The sequence below is a fragment of the Mirounga angustirostris genome, unplaced genomic scaffold (assembly GCF_029215605.1).
Source record: "Mirounga angustirostris isolate CCGP_5_RB_7025 unplaced genomic scaffold, mMirAng1.0.hap1 SCAF_1, whole genome shotgun sequence".
Lineage (NCBI taxonomy): Eukaryota > Metazoa > Chordata > Mammalia > Carnivora > Phocidae > Mirounga > Mirounga angustirostris.
The window spans coordinates 79558439-79575255 of record NW_026991709.1 but is presented as its reverse complement, the minus strand read 5'-3'; the positions used below and the strand labels follow the sequence as shown (position 1 = coordinate 79575255).

The 16817-nt window shown below is 46.0% G+C and overlaps 1 protein-coding gene across 4 annotated transcripts in view; it reads right to left on the bottom strand.

Annotated features, from left to right (window-relative positions):
* The window catches only part of DGKG (diacylglycerol kinase gamma), a 208968-nt gene that overhangs the window by 122732 nt on the left and 69419 nt on the right, over nt 1-16817 (bottom strand). For all 4 annotated transcript variants that reach the window (XR_010409214.1, XR_010409213.1, XR_010409215.1 and 1 more), the window contains exons 7-12: nt 14190-14239; nt 10913-10987; nt 10128-10250; nt 5352-5469; nt 3499-3587; nt 339-455 (exon numbers count right to left, since the gene is read on the bottom strand). Coding sequence is in view for 1 of the 4 variants with exons in the window: in XM_045903201.3 (XP_045759157.1) it covers nt 339-455; nt 3499-3587; nt 5352-5469; nt 10128-10250; nt 10913-10987; nt 14190-14239 (572 nt within the window). In the remaining 3 variants the exon portion in view is untranslated. The remainder of the gene's footprint in view (nt 1-338; nt 456-3498; nt 3588-5351; nt 5470-10127; nt 10251-10912; nt 10988-14189; nt 14240-16817) is intronic.

Sequence of the window (16817 nt, the reverse complement as noted above, 5' to 3'; positions counted from 1 at the left end):
TACTCTGCGCCCCCGGCTCCAGATGACAACCGGGTGAGTTAATGTCCGGGTGGCTGGCTGCTCACGGCTGCCTGGCCACACAGGCAGCGAGTGGACCGGCCCGCTTCTCCTTCAGCAGCTCTCGCTCCCCTGGTTCTGGGGTCGCCCTCTACCCACGCAGCCTGGAGAGGCGCTGGCGGCACTGTTGGACTTAGAGCCTGGAACGGGGGCTCTGGGCCTCCCAGTCTTGCCGCCCTAGCTCTGCTCATGCCCTCTGGCAGGACGTCCGCTGCTCCCTGGCCGCAACTTGAGCAAGAACACACCGGAAAGAAGCAGGGCCACCCTGCACGCCGACCCACCGTCATCCGGCACCAGACGCAGTGCCGCGCGGTGACGCTCTGGTAGCACTTGATACTTTTGTGGCACCGGTCACACTTGACGGAAGAGTTCCCTTCCACCCACGCGTGCTGCATCACCTGCAGGAGGGAAGGGAAGGGTAGCAGGGAAGGCTGCAGAGCCACATCCCGGGGCCCGGGGCCTGAGAGGAGCGCGGGGCTGGGGAGGGCAGAGGGGTTGCACTCCGCTCAGTGGGTTTTACTTAGTGGGCATGGGGCTGCTTGGCTGAACTGCACGGACTCCGTGCCTCCCTGCCTGACCATCGCCGTGCTAATCAAAGTCGATGAAAAACCACTTGGCCTGCACTTTGAATGGCTCATTCGCCGTGGCAGGCAAGCCTCTGAGCAGCCTCTTGTCTGGCAGTCCATCTGTCTTGCCGAACTCCTTTGCAGAGTGGTGTGCTTGTGTGCGCCCTCTTCTGGAAGGCAGCGCGATGCAGGCAAGCACTAGAGGGCTTGGGCCGCCGACAGAGCTGGTTGGAGTCACTGACCTTCCACTTCGCAGGCAGGTGACCTGGGGCCAGTTCCTGGACCTCTCTGAGTCTCAGGTCCCTCATCTGTAGAAATTGGCATGATAAGCCCCACCTCTGGGTTTTCTGGGATGATTTAAAGATAGCGCACATGGAAGAGGCTCTCTGGCACAGTTCTGGCCCTTTGGAGGTGCCTGCTGAGGGATAACTCCCTTCGCCCTCCCGTCTTCTATAGGCCAGTGGCTCTCAGCCCATAAGAACCACCTGGGAGTTTCTAGAAGTCCTAATGCCCAGCCCTCACTCCAGACCAGATAAATCGGAGTCTCTGGAGACAGGACTCGTCATTAGTTTATTTTAAAGCACTCTGCATGATTATAATGTGCAGCTAAGGTTGAGAAACACTCTAGAAGGAAGTTAAAGGAAAGAGTACAAAGATGTTAGTGTGGTTCAGCAGTCAGCGGCTTGCATATCTGTCTCCTCAAGAGCTGGTTGTACCTGCTCCCTGACCAGGAAATGCCAGCAGTGCAACTCGGGAACTTAGGAAGCAGGTGGGAAAGTCCGTGTACGTGTATGTATGTAAGTGAAGCCAAAGTGCCCCCATGACACCAACTTCCGGGAGTCTAAGCCCTCAGGTAGCTCCGTCTAGGATTTCTACAGAGCTTCTCAAAATTTTCTGCCAGGGCCATTGCCAACAGCAGAACAGAGAGGATATGGCCTCTACAGATATAGCACAGCCTGAAGGGCCAACTACAAACACAATATTAAAAACACATGGAATATTTGCACCATACCATCCTTGTGTGTATTAAATAAAAGCTTTAAAATTACTTCTCAATTAAGTTACTATGTCCTCCTCCCTAAAGGTTTTTGGTAAAATTGTTGCTCTAGAAGATGAGTCATGTTTATTTTGTAGCTTCTCACCTTCTGCTGCACATTCCCCCAGGTATAAAATATCCTGTTTGCTGATCAATTTGTCACCTGTATGGTCGCACTGAATTTGCTCTGAGATTCTGGTTATCTTCATTTTGCAGAGTAAAAACATTATGCATCAGAGAGGTTAAGTGACCGGCCCTAGGTTCCAAGGCTGGTAAGTGGCCTAGTAGGGACTCACGGCCAGGTCTTCTGACTCCAAGTCCACGGCTGTGTCTCACCACCACATTGCCTTCTCCATCCTCTTCTGGGATCAGAAGAGATGGTGAAGGACCTGGGTTGCCCCTGGAGACTAAGGAGATTGAGAATGTGCCCTGTTGGCCCATCAGCGGCCTCCCTCTGTGGCATGTGTGCAAGTGGCCAGAGTGTAGGCTTAGGACCTGAGCCCAGGAGGTACGTGGTGTGTCCTGGTGAAAGGTATGGACATGAAAAAGGGTGTGTATGGGCGTGGTGCAGGAGTGGACAAGAGACCATGTGGCGTCTCATGAGGCAAGCATGCGTGTCCTGGAGGCTCCCTTCTCTCTCTCGAGTCCTTCTGTGCAAGGCTAGATGCCACTTCCTGCCGCTAATCATCCCCTGACTCAGGATGAATGGACTCAGAGTGCCCTTCCCCTGCTCATTTTAAGGAGAGTCTATTTCCAGACTCTGTGAATGGCACCACCCAATGGCCAAGTTCAAAACCAGGGATCCATTCCTGACCTCTTCCTCACTCCCATCCCCTACGTCCCCATCACCAAGTCCTGGTGGTGCTACCTCCAAGTTATGTCTCAAACTCTCTTCATCTCCCCTACCTTAGCCAGGGGACAATCAAAATACGCAACAGCCGGCATGGTCGGGGGACCCTGAGCACAGACACCACCACGGCTGGACTGCTGCATAGTCAGCACGTACTGAGCGCAGGGAGTGCAGACCCCACCCCAAGCAGGCCCTCAGTGTGGCACTGCCTCTCACCTGAACTGTCGGAGGAGCTCTGGTCCCCCTCGCCCGCCCCCCATCTCTCTCCTGCCCCACGGTCAGAGCAGTTAACCTGATTTGCAAACCCAGTCATCTCTTCGCATCTCTTCCTGTGCTTACAGCTCTTCAGAGGCCCCTTTGCTGTGCGGGAGGCGCCTTTTGGACTCCTCAGCTGGCCTCTCGAGAACTTCCCCAGGCTGGACCTACCACTTCTGGGGCACATCTCCTGTCACTTCCATTGAAGCATCCTCTGTCCCAGTCACACCAAACTAAGTACAGATCCTAGACTATGCCTTGTCTCCATGCCTTGCACTCAAGGCTTCTTCTGCCTGGGGTGCCTTGTCTTCCTTGATGCCTTGTGAAGTCCTCCCGATCTGGGTTCAAGACACAACTCAGATGCCACTTCCTCTGGGGAACCTTCCCAGGCCTCCTCCTTGGTGTCTCCACTGTCTGTCCCACACAGCCCTACTGTGATCATACATCTCAGTTGTTTATACTTTGCTTACATGTCTGTCTCTCTCCCACAAGACCACACAGTTCTGGAACAAGCTGGGGACCATCTTATAACCTGGATACCCCCTAGCACAGTGCTTGGCACACGGTGGGCACCGGGGAGATGCTGATGGATTGATGGATGAACAGGATGATTTAAGGGTGGTCCCTGTGGCAAGGAAGGGACTTGAAAAAGCTTCCTGCCCAGGAGTCTGTGGTGATGGACATGTTGCCTGGGATGCAGCATGCAGTAGAACAAGGCAATAGGGATCACTAACCTCACCGCCCTTTTTGGTTTTTGAGTACGTTTTGACACATCCAGGAATGTTTTTAGATACACAGCGTTCATGGACAGTGTACTTGCAGTCTGGAAAAAAAAAAAAGGAAATTGCTTGTGAGTGGCTACTTAGGAAGGTCCAGCCATACCCCCCCCCCCCCCCCCCCCCCCCACGAATCGTGCCTCCCTCTGGGTGGCTGGTCAGAGGGAGGCGACACACGGAGCTGGCTTTCCAAATGGAAATTGCCCAGTGAGAAGAGTCCACAGTTCTCTCCCAGACATGCTTCTGTACCCTCTACCCCACCACACCTGCCTTCCACTGTGTAGTGTGAATGCAGGAAGAAAACATCCCCCAGAAAGGCACGTTCTGCTTAAGGGGAACGGGAGGGGCCCGCCTGCGCAGTATGCCAATGCCATGCATTCTGGGGAGCAAACGGAAAGACCAGGGGTGTTCCTCACTTCGGAGTTAGGTAGGCCTGGGCCTGAATTCTGGCTCTGCCCTTGGTCACCACACACATAATTGTGGGTAACTTTCTTCACGTCTCTTGAAATTCAGGGTTTTGTATAAAATTGGGATAAAATGACCTCTCTTTCTCTTTAAAAGGCTTTTACAGCATTAGATGAGATAATTTGTACAAAGCACTATGTGTCTGTGTCAGAATAGCTATCCCATAAATTATTATTGTGGTTGTTACCACTTCTTACTACTACGCAAACAGCAGAGGCCCACAGGCCTGGAACCCACTAGGAATGAGACTGGGTTCTTCTTTAAGAAAAGTGTGAGAGGGCGCCTGGGTGGCTCAGTTGGTTCAGCGACTGCCTTTGGCTCAGGTCATGATCCTGGAGTCCCGGGATCGAGTCCCGCATCGGGCTCCCTGCTCAGCGGGGAGTCTGCTTCTCCCTCTGACCCTCCCCCCTCTCATGTGCTCTCTCTCTCTCAGTCTCCCTCTCTCAAATAAATAAATAAAATCTTAAAAAAAAAAAAAAAAAGAAAAGTGTGAGAGCTGGATGTGACTGGGTGCTGGAAGGACAGGTGGCCCCTTCACTCGCCCACTGGTGCTGGCTCTTGGTAGACCAGGGCCCAGCTCTGCTAAGGTGACTTCTGTGGCCATGTTACTTGCTGCCTAGCTCACGTGTGCATGCTCGGATGAAACAGTTCGGAGGCCTGATCCGCACCCAGGGGCTCTCCTGCGTGGCAGCTCACCAGGCTCTGGTGGCTCCAGGCTGAGCGTTTGCTGCCTCTGTGGTAAGGTGGTTGGTGAGTGCGCCACAGGCCCCGGGCCCTATAAAGCCTTTGCGCTTGTAGTCTCGCCTCCTCTCTGCGCCCCCCCCACCTTCTCCACTCTCCTTCCTACATCACCCCTCCATCCTTCTCCGGTTCTCCTTTCTGGTCTCCTTCCCTCCTTTCTCACTGACGTTTCTTTCCTCCTCTCCTGCCTGACTTTACTAAATGGATTATAAAGAGAAACAAAGGGAGAGTTGTAATTTCCATTGCGTTTACACAATACAGTTTTATAGTTTATTAGTAACAACCCCCCAGCTTCAGCAAAATAAACATTCGCCAGCAAAACCCAACTAAAATTGGTGTGAGATGTTTTAAAATTTTGTGTGAATGTTAACCTTTTTTTTTTTTCCTAGGGCTCAGTGGCCCTTGGTAGGATCCCAACAACAGGACAGCGTTTGTCCGTTTGACGTGGACAACACAAAAACAGGGCATAGAGCTCCTGCTTTAGTCCCTGCTGTGGGTTCCTCAAGCTAGGAAGCAGCAAGCCCTGGACTGTCCCTAAGAATGGCTCCAGTATGTGCAGAGTGGGGCCATTCCTGGGGCAAGGGGTTTGAAGGAAGTTGACTCACAAACACAGCACAGTCCCTGCTTCCGAACGCCCATCAGCATGACGTGGCAGAAGTTGCAGTAGGCGGGCTTCTTGAAGTGCTTCATGGTCCAGGCATGCCTCCCGTCCCCCTTGGGGCCCTGCGGGGATATGAGGGAAGGAGATGCTGAGCGGGCAGCCCTGCGCTAACAGACCCCAGGGGGCATCTCCTGGAGGTTTCTCTTTTTTCTAAAAAGACTCTTCTCATATATGGAAGACAAGATAGTCATTTATTTAACTGTTTTAGGGGTTCTTTTAAGAGAAGCGCAAATTAAAACAAAGGCCTTTGCTTCTAGAATTAGCAAATATGAAAAATCAGGGATATCTGAGTGGGAATGTATGTATGGGGATAAAATAAGACCTCTCCTATGTGGCTGGCAGAAGGGTAAGTCAGAAACTCCTTATCTCTCTTCTATCTATCCATCCATCTGTCCATCATCATCCTTTAAATGTTTATAACTTTTGACTTAAAAATTCTCCTTCTTGGGTCTATCCTAAAGAAATAATTTTTTTAGTATATGTGCTGCTGAAGTGAGCACAAGAAATAATTTTTTTTGATTTATTTCTTTGGGAGAGAGAGCATGAGCAGGGGTCGGGGGCAGAGGGGAGAGGGAGAAGCAGACTCTTGAGCACAGAGCCGGATATGGGGCTTGATCCCAGGACCCTGAGATCATGACCTGAGCCGAAATCAAGAGCTGGCTGCTTAACCGACTGAGCTCCCCCAGGAGACCCCCTCCCCCACAAAGAAATAATTTTTGGATGTCAGATGAACATTTTTGTGCTCTGCCAGATGTTTAATCCAGCACTGTTTAAAATAATGAAAAATTGGAAATATCCTGAAGTCGCAATATTATCCAAAGTTTAGTTGTGGTACATCCATATCATTTATTGTTAACTGACCATCAAAAAGATACTAAGAAGATTATCTAATGGCATGGGAATGTGCTCATGATACAATGCTAAGTGAAAACGGTAGCATGCAAATTTGATGATATATTATAATCTCAGTTTCACAGAAGATCTTGGATGGGAAAAAGTGTCACTAAACTGTTAACAGAGGTTAGCTACTGTTAGCAGTACCACAGATGTATTTTAATCTCTAATTTCTCCTCTCTTTGGTGTTTTCCAAATTTTCTACAGTGAGCATGTACCGGTTTTGTAATCAGGAAAAAGTCATTTAGTAAAAACAATATACTTCTCTCAACTTTCTGTACACTGATAAAATAGTAAAGAGACGAAGATAGAGAGAGGTTTAAACCACTTCCTCCTGACTTGACCCAAAAGCCAATTCATCCTTATCCACGAGTTGAGCCAAGCCTCACACAACCACCTATGAGAGGGGGTCTACTCTCATATGGCTGGAGGAGGGAGACAGAGACTATTTCTTCAACATTACCCCCAATGTCTCCCCCAAATGCCAAACCAGCCTCATAGTAGACTGTAATTTACATCGGCAAAGTGGCAAACAAAAGCAAATGTGAACGTAGTTTGTATTAATCGGAAGTTTTATGCACTTATTTTTAAATATGCACTAAATTGTAAGTTTTTACATTTAATATTCAAGATTCTAAAGAAAGCATCCCTCAGTGTCTTAAAAATCACATTGCTAGGTGTGATTACATCTTCCAGCTCCTAGCTTGGGAGCACAGCCTCCCTGGAGGCTATGGCTTCAGGAACATGTCTCTGTGTATGTTGTCCCTGAACTTTTCTCTTGGGCTCCATCAAAAGATTAACATCTTTGGGCCCATCTTAAGTGCAGTAAGAACTACTGTAATAAGGTGGGGAGGACTGACAGGTACACAGAGTCAGTGTGCTGGACTCACACCCAGTTCCTACTTCTGGGCACCTCTGGTTTGGGCCGGTCACAGCAGCCAGATCCATTCTTGTGCCCAGATTGTGCTCCTTATGGTCTCTAGAGAGGCCCATCTGCTTTTCCAAATGCTGGTCTCCTCCAGGGGGAGGGCTAAGCATTTTCTTTCTCACCACCTCAAAACCCTGCTTCTTTCAAGGTCTGAGTTTTACAGAATAATAGTCTTCTTATCTAATGGTTTCCACTTTAGTAAACAGATTTACTAATTGATTAAATGGTTCATGAAAAGATTGATTCATCCACTCATTTGATAAACATCCAGAGGATTTCTGTAAGAATTAAATGAAATAATGTAAGTCAAGCTCCTAATCCAGTGCTTAACACATTGTGAATTAAAACTTTTATTAAGTTTCTCTCCGTGTTAGATACTAGGGAACACAAAATAAGTAGAGTGTTTTCTTACGTGTAAGGAGGTAGATTTATACCTATACCAGAAATGAAGAAAGAGGGCCCTGGAAAAGTTATATAAACAGTCCAAGACTATAAAATAACAAGCAACTGATTTTATAATTGGGGGTCTTGCTGGCCTGAATCCATGCTCCTTTCATCCCTCTCCCCTACCTATATATTCTAGGGTTTTCCTTTATGGACAGAAGGGAAGTTACAGCACTCTTCAGCACTGCTTCTTCGCCTAGCCTGAAGGGCTGTCATTTTACCCTAAAATCCCTTTATTAACTAAATCAGCTGACTTTCCTTTTCTCAGATACTATTTTCACAGATACGGGGGTTAGAAGCAAAAGGACCCAGATGAAGGCGAAAGTAATATTTCTGCTTGGGTTATAGCGCCATCATGTGGCCCTTTCATTTCCACACATCGGAGTCTGCAGGGTGTGGGCGTCACCTCCCATGTGCCAGCCAGGTACCAGGGAGGCAGACTGTTTCTCCTATGCATCTGTGCCATTCAGAGATCTCCAGACTTTTTAGTGGCCACATGTGGGTTTTGAAAAAGCTAAAGGGGCAATGTGATTTTTAAGACACTAAGGGATGCTTTCTTTAGAATCTTGAATATTAAATGTAAAAACTTACAATTTAGTGCATATTTAAAAATAAATGCGTAAAACTTAAAAACTACATTCACATTTGCTTTTGTTTGCCACTTTACTGATGTAAATTATGCTCTTCTACAAGGTTGGTTTGGCATTTGGGGAAGACACTGGGGGTAATGTTGAAGAAATAGTCTCTGTCTCCCTCCTCCAGCCATATGATAGTGGATCCCCTCCATGCAAAGAGTTGCATCACGCCTTGGACTTAGCAAGTCCAAAACAGAATTGAAAATAGAAATTGCTTCCTTGTGGTTAAAATGTCTCATCTCCATTCCCATGTTTCAGAGAAAAAATCAGGAATGCTGGAACTTCCACTTTGATTCAAGTACTGATAGCAGAAACTATGCCTTCCTTATCTGAGCACGCCATGTCCTAGCTCATGTGGGTTCTTACACATGGTAGGTTCTTGGTAAGGAATCACTGAATGAGGTGTGTGCTCTTCTGGAATATGGAGGTTGGCCTCTGGTACTAACTGGGTGTGTCTTGGGGCAAGTAAGTTCCTTTACTTCTCTGGCCCTCCGTTTGTAAAATGAAGAGACCAGCGCGTGGATCACCAAGATCTTTTCCAGCTCTGACTTTCTGGGTCTTAAGGAATAAGAAGGCAGGAGTTGTGTAGCTCCTGGTTCCTTGATTTCTACTTAGCACTTGGGAAGAACTGGACACGCTGAGATGATTGCAGGATTCTTTGTTCTTGAGTGTTGGGAATGGAGGCTCAGCTTCTGAATTGCAGAACGGTCAGATGGAGACATTATGGGTGATGGCAGCCAGCTAGGGCTAACCCAGCTGAACTTCCTCTCTATGGCATTTCAGTTATCTCAGAGAGGTGTTGTCCACAACCTGTGTAACTGTCCTGGTAAATGCTTAATGTCACTAAATTGTGACATTAAGCATTTACCACCATCTAGTTCTTATCTTTCCTGCCTTGTGTATGGAAGTTATTTCCCTTGCAAGATAAGCAGACTAGGTCAGATGCAGACATATATTACCATGGATTTCATATTAAGCCTCTGTATGTATCCCCTACTCTGATCAAACTGGGAGGTTTCTCTAATACACCCTGAACTTTCTTTCATTTAGGACTTTGACCAAGCTTTTCTCCCAGCCATAAACTTTCTCTTCTATCATCTTCCAATAGCCAGATCATACCCATCCTTGAGAACCAGATCCAACATCCTCTAAAGACCTGACCTTTACACTCAAGAACAAGATATCAGATTCCCACACGTACTTCGAACCAGGCCAAATGACCTCCAAGGCTTCTTCCCACTTTCTTACTCCTCAGTGTAGGAGGTTTAGAAAGCATGGGATCTTTGGAGTCAAGTGCAAATAAATTCTGGCTCTTCAGGGCCAGAATTTCAGTTTTCCATCTATATAAATTGGGGAAAAATATGTATCTTATCTGGTTGTTTTGATGGTTAAATAAGATAGTATCTGAATAACCTCCAACTTGCGACAGATCGTTATCTTTCCTTCCCTTCCTTCTTTCGTCAACACTCTTAGTGTATTTTTACCTAATCTGTTGAAAAGATGGGATTCTTCCTTGACTTCCCCCTCCCCCACTGGTTGAGTCTAAGCTTCTGGTAGGGGAATATTGTATTTGTGTCCCCTTGCTGTGCTCAGAACAGTATCTTTATTTAATTTAGTAAATGTCCTCAGTCAAATGAATGAATATATGCCAGGCACTAACAGGTGGAAAGAGAGGACTTTGAGGCTGGCCTAGAGCCTATGATGTGCCCATTGGGGAAGTTGGGACAGAAGCCAAGGCCATATATAGATGTTAATTTCCACATGGAACCTGATGCTTCTGAAAGACAAGAGCTCTCTGAGCTCAGGCTTGCTGACTTACAGAGTCGTCCATGCCCAGCAGGACCAGCAGTGGGATGGTGGTCATCCCTCCATGGACCCATTCCTCTAGAGACACAAAGCCGTCCCGGTCATAGTCCATCCCCTGCAACATCTCCTTCAGTATCTGCAGAACCCAGAGAGCAACAATTGTCCACTTTCATCCTGCACTTCCCTGCCTCCCTCTGTCCCCTTCTTTCTCTTTTGCTGTGTTATCTGTTTTGTGTTTTACCCCTTTGTCCTCTGATTTACAGCGGGCAGAGCAGCGAGGGAGCAAACAGGGGTGAGGAGGCCAGTCCATGCCCTGCCCTGCCCTGCCCTGACTATGTGGATTTGGGCAAGCCACCCCCACTCTCTGGGTTCGGCTTTGCTTACCTATAAAATGAAAATAATATTGCTATGTATGTAGCAATGTAGTGAGGATAAGAGAAAAAGTATATAAAATGTCTCATCTAATACCTGACTCATAGGAACCCCCAAATGTAATTATTATTATCCGGTGACTGAGAAAATCTTTAAAATTCTATCTCTAAATTCCTTGAACCCCTGTTATAAAAATTTAGCTCTGGTGGAAAGGTTAGGGAGCATTATTAGGTATTATTATTATTTGAATTATGTCTTTAATGTTTCCTATCAGAGAAGGCGGAAGTCAAGGTATAGGACCCCAGAGGAGCTGCCTATAAGAGGGTGAGTCTGGGAGAGCATGCATGGTAAACATTTGTATCCTGAGTGTCCTGCTTTCATCTTGGAAGCTCACTTGGACGTCTCCCCTTGTTTCTGGAAACTTACAGGCCTCAGCTCCGTGGGATCCCACTCCAGATACTGGGCAATGTGAAGCATCTGGTTGACAATACGGTCCATCTCCTAGAAAACATCAAAGGATGATGAGGGAGAACCACTGAAGATGTGTTTTCGAGAGCAAGACTCAAAACCAAACCCTGTTGGGAAGATGGGCAGGGCAGAGCATGAGAAGCAGCAGTGTAACATACTGGTATTTCATAAGGAGCTCATCATTTGTCTCTGCTCTTTATTTCAGCCCTGACTACAAAGCTCTGTGGAGAGTAGATGCTCACAAGAAGCACAGAACATGGATAAGCCAGGGGTATGCAGAAAGCTCACTGAACACTGACCTCTTCTTGGACCCCCCTGAACTCACCTTCCTTCCTCAATTCTGCACTGACTCAGCATAGAAGGAACCCGTTTTCTTCTTTGTGATTCTTGCTTCCTAAATGCTTATAAACCAAAGCAGCTCTCTCCTCCCTCTTTTATTCCTCCTCATTCCCACAGCTTTAGCAGCTTGGGATCCATCTATATCCCTTAGGGGTCAGTTACAGGTGGATGTAGGGCCACTGCATTGGTCCTAGCTCATGTCCTAGCTCTATAACTTAGATTCATTTGGGCATCTGAGCCCAGGACTCTGTGAACAGGAAATTTATAAGAGCTATATTTGCCTGGTGAGTGAGGCTTTTGTTTAGTACCAAGGTCAGGCTTTATTTAAAACCTCACAGAATTGTTGGATGCAAATGCATCAGTGCACCAAGAGTTGCTCGGAAACACACTGAACTGAGGAAGCATTTATTTGTATCTCTTGGGCATCATCGAAGATGTTCATAGTAAGATTGATCTGGGGAGACACGTTGGTGAACTGAAGCAACGTTCAAAAGTGTTACCTCTACCAGGTAGAATGCTGGATCAAAATAAGCAAGCTAAAACCCAGGAGGGATTTAAAAAATTATATTTCATTTAAATTTTAAAAAATTCATTGCAAAACCACAGATGAGACTATAAATAGGAGGTAAGGTAGTGGGCTAAACAGTGGGGACAGGGCTCAGCAGAATTTCCAACAAAAAAGAGCTTGGTGGATCAAGCTGAGTCCCAGATTCATTGATTAAAACAATGTAATTCGTAAGCTGAGAATCAGCCTCAGTCTTGGTCTGTGTGAATGGGTGGGCATTTTCAGGAAGCAGAGGAAGATTTTAGGAAGACCTGTTCCCTCAATGTCTACCCTGGTCAGGCCACATGTGGATACTTAAAGAGTCATGGAGGAATGGGTTCAGTTCTGCACCATATTTTAAAAATGGCATTGACAAACTAGAGCTTGGTCAGAGTGGTTATTTAAGCCTGCCTTGTGAGAAACAGTGTAGAAACTGGGGGAATTTGAGCTTAGAGAAGGTCTTGGGATAGATGTGACAGTACCTTCTAAATCTTAAAGGCCTATTGTATAGGATCGGTTTTCCACTGGTCAGCTGTCCTGGTCACCTACACAAGGCAGAAGTAAGATGAGGGATGTAGGGAAGGCTGGCCTATTATGGTCTCACTGCTGGGTTGGGGGAGGGAGAGGGGAAAACAGAATCCTGTTTTGTGCTGAGAATTTCTCTGGCAGACTAGAGGTGCCTTTTGTGTGGGAAGGAAGCCCTCTCTATCAGTCTCCCCAGTGGTGGAATGGCTGTCTTAAGGTAGAGAGTAAACTCTCCATTCCTGCGAGTGTTCACATAGAGCCTGGACATCCATTTGCCAGAGATCCTCTGTGGAAAATTGAATCAGATATTTCTATTGGGACTCACTTCTGTCTATTGGTGTTGTCTTCTAAACAGATCTAAAATTTAACCACTTCTTACCATCTGCAATGCTTCTACCCTGGTACACGTTACCATGATTTCTTCTCTTGTTTATTCCAATAGCCTCCTAACTGGTATCCCTGCCTGAGTCCCTATGGTCTAGTCTCAACATAGCAGCTAGAATGACCTGGTTAAACTGAAGTCCTGTCACCATTCCTCAAGAGTAAAAGACAAACTCTTCCAATCACCTCTACGTCCTGCTATGTTCTGTGAACTCTCCCCACAACCACCCCTGGTCATTATTTCTCTGATATCATCTCCTATTACTTCTTACTTTGACCTCCTCACTATTCTGTTCCATCATTCCCCCTCATTAATCTACTAACATTTCAAGCACCCCTCAGGACCCTTGCACTTGTGGTTGCCTCTGCCTGGAAGGTGCCTCCTCTGGATATCCCCATGACTCACTCCCTCACTTCCTTCCAGTCCCTGTTCACATGTCCCCTGAGGGAGACCTTCCTTAGCTCCTCTATCTACACCTGCAGCTCCCCTGAGCACTTCCTTTCCTTCCTTTATTTTTCTTCCAGCACGCACCCCTCTCTGACACGTATCTTGCTATGCTTTCTAGGGCATGTGCTTGCACTAGCAATGAGAGCTTCATGAGGGCATGGATTTGTGTCTGTCGGCTTCACTGACATAGCCCCAGGGCTCGAAGTAGTGCTTGACGTGTGGCAGACACTCAATAAACATGTGTTGATCAAATGCTTGAGAGTCTGTGATTCTCTGGTTGTTCTCTGGCATGATGCAACCCACAGCATTGTCATGAGGCAATAGGGATCCCTGAAAGGAGCCCTGGGGTTTAGAGGACGTTGGGATGATTCAGTTGGTCTAGTGGACTTGTTTCCTTCTTTCCCCCATGGGTCTGGTGTAACTCCGTCCCATGCCCCTCAACCTCACAGCCTTTCTGTTAAGGAGCCCCATCTCTGCCATTGCCAGTGATGAGTGCGGGGCCTGTCTGATTCTGTTTGCCTTCTCCCCTCCCTGCCTTCTTCCTTTTCCGTACCCCCTTTTACTCCATGATCCCTGTCCTATCCCTGCCTATTCCTGAGGGAGAGGGGGCGGGAGGGGGGGTGTCTCAGGCTTTCCCAGGTACAATGGGATGGGACCATGTGCTTAGAGCAGAAAGAACCAGACTCGTTGAGCTAGTGCCCTGGGTATGAGAGGAAGACTGGGAAGTTAAACTAGATAAGATACTAAAGCATCTCCCCTTCTGAAATGGTGTGATCCTGGGCTTCTGGAATGAAAAGGTCAGGTGGAGTTCACTCTCTCCCAGGCTGGCCCTATTGGAAGTAGCAGTGGGGGGTTCTACCATGATTTCTGCAGCCCATATTGAGACACTGCTATTTCTAAAAAGATGGAACTGGGAGTTTTTAGACTCTTCCTCCACCTGCTCCCCTATCCCTCAGATTTTCTTAGTGTCAGGAGGGACATTTGGAACGAGAGCTTACCGCTTGATCCAGGAGACCGTTCTCATCCGAATCATAGAGACGAAACATGACTGCAAGAGACACAGAGGTGTGGCTTGAGGTGTCCTCCGGGCACCAGGCATGGGCTGTGGCTTTGATGCTGCCGGTCTTTAGCTCAGTTCTGTCACTGGGGCGAAGGCCCTTGCAGCCAGCTCACCCACCCTCCAAGGTGCAGAGTCTGACTTCTCACACAGAGGGTGGAAAAAGGGAGGAGAACCCAGCCATCTGGCTTCTGGACCTGTCTAAGCAATAACTCTGTGGCTGATGAGTTCCAGGTCATGGTACGGTTCCTGGTAGAGCATGCACACCTTGAAACATGCTCTAGTGGATTTAGGCAGACTCACATCTTGGCCTTGGCCTACCACCTCCAAGGCATCAAACAAGTCATTTAACTTCATTGGACCATGTTTATCTGCAAGATGGAGATTACAGCGGTTTCTTTCTCCTAGGTTTTTTTTTTTAATGAGGATTAATATGTAAAGTATAGGACAGTTTTTTCTCTGTAATAATTTTAATTGTTCTATATAAGAGATATACATAAGCATACAATGTACTACAAGATATAAATAAAATAAATATATTAATACCTTTAAAATGTTCATAAAAGAAACATGCCAAGTAAGACTACATACATGGTAAATATTTTTGCTGGCCTTTTTAATACTTAGAAAGGTTTTAGGAAAAGATTTTGACAACCTTGTTCTCTTTAAAAAAGATTTCCAGGGAAGTTTAAATTGATGTGCTCTTTCTCTTAACATCCCCACAGCAAGCAAAGAAGTTCAACATCATTTCATTAACCTCAGGATTTAATGCCAGCTATGATCACTGTAAAAATCGATATTGTGACATCTAAATGTTTTTGGCCTCATTAAAGATTTCAGAAAGATTGAGCTTATATGATACAGACTTCTATTTATGTGCCCTATTCCTTAGTCATATGGTGCTTGGAATGGAGAAAGCACTCAACAAATATTATTTATTGTTACTTTCTTTCATTAATGAACATTTATATGTGGCATTTAATAAGTATGATGCACTGTCCTATGTACTTTATCATTCCTACTTATGGAATCCTCAACAAAGCTATGAAGTAGTTACCATTATAGAAGCTATTGTATTTGTTTTTCTAAAATGTCAACATGCTATCCTTGATGAACATGGATGTAAAAATTCTCACCAAAATACTAGCCAATAGGATCCAACAGTACATTAAAAGGATTATTCACCACGACCAAGTGGGATTTATTCCTGGGCTGCAAGGTTGGTTCAACATCCACAAATCAATCAATGTGATACAATACATTAATAAAAGAAAGAACAAGAACCATATGATCCTCTCAACAGATGCAGAAAAGCGTTTGACAAAGTACAGCATCCTTTCTTGATCAAAACTCTTCAGAATATAGGGATAGAGGGCACATACCTCAATATCATAAAAGCCATCTATGAAAAACCCACAGCAAGTATCATTCTCAATGGGGAAAAACTGAGAGCTTTCCCCCTAAGGTCAGGAACACGGCAGGGATGTCCACTATCACCACTGCTTTTCAACATAGTATTAGAAGTCCTAGCCACAGCAGTCAGACAACAAAAAGAAATAAAAGGCATCCAAATTGGCAAAGAAGAAGTCAAACTCTCACTCTTTGCAGATATGATACTTTATGTGGAAAACCCAAAAGACTCCACCCCAAAACTGCTAGAACTCATACAGGAATTCAGTAGAGTGGCAGGATATAAAATCAATGCACAGAAATCCATGGCATTCCTATACACCAACAACAAGACAGAAGAAAGAGAAATTAAGGAGTCGATTCCATTTACAATTGCACCCAAAACCATAAGATACCTAGGAATATATCTGACCAAAGAGACAAAGAATTTGTACTCAGAAAACTATAAAATACTCATGAAAGAAATTGAGGAAGACACAGAGAAATGGAAAAACGTTCCATGCTCATGGATTGGAAGAACAAATATTGTGAAGATGTCAATGCTACCTAGAGCAATCTACACATTCAATGCAATCCCTATCAACAAACTGAGGGCTGCTGGAGCGGTGGGGGGTGGGAGGGATAGGGTGGCTGGGTGATAGACATTGGGGAGGGTATGTGTTATGGTGAGCGCTGTGAATTGTGCAAGACTGTTGAATCACAGATCTGTACCTCTGAAACTGATAATGCAATATATCTTAAAAAAAAAAAAAAGAAGAAGATAGCAGGAGGGGAAGAATGAAGGGGGGAAATTGGAGGGGGAGACAAACCATGAGAGACAGTGGACTCTGAAAAACAAACTGAGGGTTCTAGAGGGGAGAGGGGTGGGAGGATGGGTTAGCCTGGTGATGGGTATTAAAGAGGGCACGTTTTGCATGGAGCACTGGGTGTTATACACAAACAATGAATCATGGAACTACATCAAAAACTAATGATGTAATGTATGGTGATTAACATAACAATAAAAAATTTAAAAAAAAACAGGAAAAAAAAATACCACCAACTTTTTTCAAAGAAATGGAGCAAATAATCCTAAAATTTGTATGGAACCAGAAAAGACCCTGAATAGCCAGAGGAATGTTGACAAAGAAAAGCAAAGCTGGTGGCATCACAATTCCAG